Genomic DNA, 6,171 nt, shown 5'->3' with positions numbered 1-6,171 from the left:
GCTTAGCTTGAAAAAGCTAAAATTAACTTTTCAGAATACAGTGCTTGTTTTATCAGAATTGTTTCATTTACACTGAGCACAGTGAAATTTAGAGCAAATTAAAGAGTAAAACCACTTCCAAAAGTGATGGGCCCCTCATTCAGTCTCTGCGTTATCTGTATATTGCCAGAAGAGTAATTTTTAAAACAGAACTGCACCAGAGTATATACATTGAACTTATGCAATAGAAAACACATCTAAACTCATTTTAATTTTCTTCTGAAGGAGAAGAATCACTATCTAAAGTTTGTTAAACTGCTTTAAGATTCTATTTAGAATCAATTAAAGTTATATTCAGTTCTTAGGTTTCTTTGGGGTAACTACTGAAACATATTGCACCTCTGAAATAGTTACTAATCAATCTTGTTGAAAGTTCTGGAAAGTCAGGAACTATTAATATGTCAAATGCTCATGCTCTCAGTACTGCTAAATAGGTCCATGGCAGGAAAAGGAACTGAAATGTGAGGCATAACATTAAACTCTAGGACACAATCAGCCATTTTCAAGTCTTTCAACCCCACCTCTACCCCCAGAAGCACATATTTTCCTGGGAAATTTTTCTACTTTGGGTTAGTTAAGTGTCTCTCTAAACATAGCCTATAGTTTGAAATTCAGAATATTTTACATTTCCCCTTTCTTAGAATCACACTCTTGTGACCAAAGGAGGGGGAGAAAACATAAAATTGCAAATTGCTTTAGGGCAAGTGTCAATATCTTTTTATTTATTATTTTATTAAAATTAATGTAAGCATTTGATGCCAAAGAAATGATGGTGATTTTAAAAACTCAGAATTTTGGCAAGTCCATGAAATTTCCATTTTATTATAGTTTTACATCACATTAGTTCAACTGCATTTCTCTACAACTACTCCAACATAGCTCCTTCGGAATTAGTCATCGTTAACATGTGACATTACCAAAGCCTTTGAATCTAAAATAAATGTAAAATTTCAAAATAGTAACTTCTAATTATGAATGGGATAAGCCATCAAGTGATGGTTGGGGCTGTTAATTTCCAACAAGACACTTTGTTGAAACGTTCCTTCTGATACCCCAGGTATAAATGAGAACCTTCAAAAAACAAGGGCAGAACCAAAATACAATAAACATGCCTCTGCAGCTTAAGCCTCTCATAGACCTTAGACCCCTGACAGAAAGCTAGGCAAAGCATCTTTCCTGCAAATTAAGCGGGTTTCCCAGTATTCCCATGTGGACGAGCCTTCAGAGACAGGCATCAAGCATATCTTTAGCATATACCATCTTGGCTCTGGCTGCGTTAATTATGCCTGAAGAGTTTAATACCCATCCAAGTCCAAAGGTGGAAGAACACATAAACAGGTACGGTAATCGGCAAGAGCAGACTGTAAAAGCACAGACTGGTGGTGCTAGTGCAGCCCTGAGGGAAGTCGTCTTCCACAGAGGCTGAGTAAAACAGTCCTGCCAAAGACACCAGTGGAATCAGGACAGTCAGCGTCGGAAGAGACAGAAACATCCTTCTCCACTTATCACCCGCCACTCTGACTTTTTAAAAGGTAGGTGGTATTTAGATTGTTGTGTGTGTTGTTTTTAAGTATGATCTAATGCTGCTCCACTTCTTCTTGCTTCTTATTTTGATGTGTCATCCTAGCTGCCTGTGGTATCATATTAGGAATCCCATCAATAATTGGATAGGCTATTCCTAACTCTTCATTAATCAATTCATTTGTCGATGCTTCATATCTGAGGGGGGGAAAAAAAACCAAAATGAATCATGGAAAACAAAATGCTTGGAAGAGCTTGATGTTCAATAAACAGTAACATTTATCCAATTCTAAACATGGAGTTAATCCAAGAAAAGCAGAATTAGATTGCTTTTCATTTTAAAAGCAGTAATAGCCAACTGAACTATTTCTCTTAGAAAATAAATCTCTTAATTGTTCCCATTTTAGTCAGTTTCTCTCATTTTCTTTTTTCACTTTATCCTCAAGCTATGCCTTAATTTTTTAAAAATACCAGTCAGAAAAGGTCTTGCCCTTTTCATCCAAATATTCCTTCATTACTCTTTTCAACCCCAAACAATCCCCGTTAATTTACTATTAGAACAGACACTAGAGGAAATTTCAACTTCTTCCTTTTAGAATACATGCTTAATAGAGCAGCCTTATTGACCCATTAAAAAGGAAACCACTGAAAAATCAAAATACACAAGTCTGAGGAAGAGAGGGCAAAAATGAGGAAACTTCAGAATGTTACCTCTGCGAGTGTGCTATTTACATAATTAGCCAAAAAGCAGACCAAGTAGTAATTTCAAGGTTTAAGAAAACTGAATGAGCAATATGTTCATTATGAAAAATATTCAGAAAGAGAAATGAAAAAGATGAAAAAGATTACTAGCAATCTACCACCCAAAGACTGCTACTGAGAACATTTCGGTGTTTACTAGTGTTGTGAATGTTCAGTTTTAGTAGCCTGAGACAGTAGGGCTGTTTATCCTCAAGACTCTGGGTTAAAGGTTCAGAAGGCCTTAAAAACAAAACAAAACAAAACAAAAAAACCCATAACTAGCTGAGAACTAAAAGCCAAAGGGAAGCACACGTAGTTCACATGCTTAAGGTCGTACATGGCATTTCCCAAGAATCTGGAGACTACTACACTTTTCATCATCTTGGTTTAAAAATCTGAATGCCTTGGGTTTCCAATAGTTCATAAACTTGGCTCTACGTGAGAAACACTTGCGGTTCCGTTAAGAAAATACACAATTGCTCAGGCCCCGCCTCCAGGCTTTCCGATTCGCCCCGCCCTGGGCGGTGCCTGGAAATCTGCCACCAACGCAGGAGACAGGACACACGGGTTCGAGCCCTCGGTGGGGAAGAGCCCCTGGAGGAGGAAATGGTAACCCACCCCACTCTTCTCGACTGGAAAATTCCGTAGGCAGAGGAGCGTGGTGGGCTACAGTCCAAAGGGTCGCAGAGTCGGACACGACTGAACACAGCAGCAGCAACTGGCGATTCTAATGCGCAGCCAGTGACTAACCTATGTGCGCCTCGACCCAAGCCTGCGAGTCGGCGGTTTGGCTTCAGAGGCCTCGGTTCCCCTCTGGTCTCCTGTCTCCCTTCCCAGCGCAGAGGGAAGATTTGGGAGCTGGCGGGCCCAGGTCCAAAAAATGGCAGCGAAGAATACCCAGAGTCACCTAAGACTCCTCAATGGCTGTAAACGGCCATGCGGTCTATCTGTCCACTCCCCTCGACCGAGGCCACGGAGGAAAACCCGCAGCGGGCGAATCTCACCTGAGCGGCTTCTTGGAGAGCGGACACACCAGGAACTCCAGCAAGGCCTGGTCGAAGGCGCGGGGCGGTTTCTCCGTCCTCTCGCTCTTGTCTGCGGACGGCCGCGAGCTGGACGCGTGCAGACACCTCAGGGCGACCGCGGACGGCGGCGCGCGTGTCCCTCGCAGCGCTGACGCGAGCCGGGCGCACACTCCGCTCAGCATGGTCTGGCAGCCGCGACCGGGCCTCTGCGCGCCCTCGGCCACCCGGGCAGCTCTAATCGATTCCAGTGAATCCAGCCCCACCGGCCTGGCCCCGCCCCCGGCGCTCTGGAAACGCTGTCCCCGACAGGTGGAGACCAGCGCTTTGGTTCCGAGGGCGTTCCGAGGCCGCGACTGCTTTTCCCACGACACCCCTTGGTAGTTGACAGGCTCCCGAGTTTTGGAGCTGTTCCTGTGCCTTTGCAAATTAGAAAGAAAAACCAATGCTTAAGTGGGGGGGTGACTTGAGTTTTCACCGGAGCCTGTCACAGGGTTGCCAAGAAGCAAGTGGCCGGACCTCAAAGTCACACAGTGACTCTTGGACCTACGCGGTTATCACCAAAATGAGGTTTCAAGCACACTGTCATATTGGGTATGTTAAAAAACATTACTTTGTTTTTATGTAAATCTTTACCAAGGTTCTTGTAACTTCGGTGTCTGTTTTTTTTCCAATTCTTTCATTAAAAAAAAATTAAGAATCTGAAAAGATTGGCTTAGTCCTTTTAATCTCTAAGATGTCCAGGTGAACTCACCCTGAACTCAGTGGCATAACAGTAGCACAATTAATCTGCTTCTATAAATGAGTTTGGAAACTTCCGGAAGTTTATGTAACTGCGTCTGTTAGTTAAATGAGTGAACAATTCAATGGATTTTTCACCCCATGTTTGCCTCTTAGTCTCCAAGGAAATGACGCAGATTTCATCAGTTTCTTATAGTGTAGTAGGTAAGTTCTTGGGCTCTGGGGTTCACAGTTTACTAGTTGTATGACTCCAGCAAATGCCCTAAGTCCTGCTTCCTTATTTGTATAATAAGATTAATAATTGTACCTACTTCACTTACCTAATTTAATCCCCATGTGCAAATGCATGCAAAGAGCATTTAGAAAATTAATTTTTGCCTGGGACAAATTAATTCTCAATGTTATCTACAATTATTTGTATTTTTCTCTATTCTTCCTAGTTCAGTGTACTAGGAGATTCTTTGTTACTCTTCATTCTTTTCCCTGTTTTTTGGTAAATAACCTGTTCTCATGTCATTCAGTTCAGTTTAGTAGCTCAGTCGTGTCCGACTCTTTGTGACCACATGAATCGCAGCACGCCAGGCCTCCCTGTCCATCACCAAATCCCGGAATTCACTCAAACTTACGTACATCGAGTTGGTGATGCCATCCAGCCATCTCATCCTCGGTCATCCCCTTCTCCTCCTGCCCCCAATCCCTCCCAGCATCAGAGTCTTTTCCAATGAGTCAACTCTTCATATGAGGTGGCCAACGTACTGGAGTTTCAGCTTCAGCATCATTCCTTCCAAAGAACACCCAGGACTGACCTCCTTTAGAACAGACTGGTTGGATCTCCTTGCAGTCCAAGGGACTCAAGAGTCTTCTCCAACACCACAGTTCAAAAGGGCTTTACCAATTCACACTTGGAGTTCCTCAGAGGTAGAGGTGGAAGTCGGAGAAGGCGATGGCACCCCACTCCAGTACTCTTGCCTGGAAAATCCCATGGACGGAGGAGCCTGGTAGGCTGCAGTCCATGGGGTCGCAAAGTGGAACACGACTGAGAGACTTCACGTTCACTTTTCACTTTCATGCATTGGAGAAGGAAATGGCAACCCACTCCAGTGTTCTTGCCTGGAGAATCCCAGGGACGGGGGAGCCTGGTGTGCTGCGATTCATGGGGTTGCAGAGTCGGACATGACTGAGTGACTGAACTGAACTGAGCCAGTTATAAATAAGTTAGTTTCAGTTTTCATCCATATAGAAGGTTTAAAGCAGATCAGTTTAATTTATATTAGTATTGGAAAAATGGAGAGTGACAGCAAAATATTGAAAATGTCTTCAGATTTGGAACACCCCAAATCAACATCCAGTATTTGAGGAACATCTGAGTGTGTAAAGCCTTAGTCCAAACCATGTAAATATTAAGTTGTAAAATTTCCCTAAACAGCCCTTGATGATTAAGGAATCTAACTCATTTCTGCATGTAGTAGACAAAGCTGAAAACAGGTGACAGTATAGAATTGTAAAGTCACTGATGCTTTCTCCTGCTAGCATGGCTATTCCTGTCACAGAGATCTGGACTCAGGTACCATATTAGCTATGTGACCTTGGGAAATTCCCTGCTTCAATCTTATCCTCTGTAAAATAGCATAATATTACTACTTACCTTATTAGAGTTGTTGAGGGGATTAAATAGAGCAGTATCAATACACGGAAAGCAGTTCACATAGGGGCTAGCACGGAGTACACATTTTTAAAATGTTTGTGTGTTCATTTGTGTGTTTTTGGCTGTGTTGTGTCTTCGTTGCTGTGGGAGCTTTGCTCTAGTTGTGGCGAGCGGGGGCTACTGTCTCGTTGGGGTACTCAGACTTCTCATCGCGGTGGCTTCTCTTGTGGAGCCCGGGCCCTCAGGCGTGCGGGCTTCGGCAGTTGCAGCCCGTGGGCTCAGTGGTTGCAGCTCCCGGGCTCTAGAGCCCAGGCTCAGTAGATGTGGTGCACGGGCTTAGTTGCTCCGCAGCATGGGGGATCTTCCTGGGTCAGGGATCAAACCCATGGGCAGATAGATCCTTTACCACTGAGCTACCAGAGGAGCCGCAGAGTACACATTTAAAGAATGTTATCAGAGCAG

At 43.6% G+C, this 6,171-nt stretch overlaps 2 protein-coding genes across 2 annotated transcripts; both read right to left on the bottom strand.

Moving 5' to 3' along the window:
* Positions 1-780: 780 nt before the first annotated feature.
* PIGY (phosphatidylinositol glycan anchor biosynthesis class Y) lies at positions 781-1,531 on the bottom strand. The gene has a single exon (XM_068975433.1). The coding sequence runs from the start codon at positions 1,529-1,531 to the stop codon at positions 1,316-1,318; it is 216 nt and encodes a 71-aa protein (XP_068831534.1). The 3' UTR covers positions 781-1,315.
* Positions 1,532-1,616: 85 nt separating this feature from the next.
* On the bottom strand, positions 1,617-3,563 carry PYURF (PIGY upstream open reading frame). The gene is made up of 2 exons (XM_068975431.1): positions 3,306-3,563; positions 1,617-1,758 (listed from the first exon to the last, which is right to left on the bottom strand). Exons 1-2 carry the CDS (start codon positions 3,506-3,508, stop codon positions 1,617-1,619), a joined length of 345 nt encoding a protein of 114 aa, XP_068831532.1. The 5' UTR covers positions 3,509-3,563.
* Positions 3,564-6,171: the final 2,608 nt, after the last annotated feature.

This window comes from Capricornis sumatraensis, chromosome 7 (assembly GCF_032405125.1).
Source record: "Capricornis sumatraensis isolate serow.1 chromosome 7, serow.2, whole genome shotgun sequence".
Classification (NCBI taxonomy): Eukaryota; Metazoa; Chordata; class Mammalia; order Artiodactyla; family Bovidae; genus Capricornis; species Capricornis sumatraensis.
This window is presented reverse-complemented; position numbering and strand designations above follow the sequence as displayed.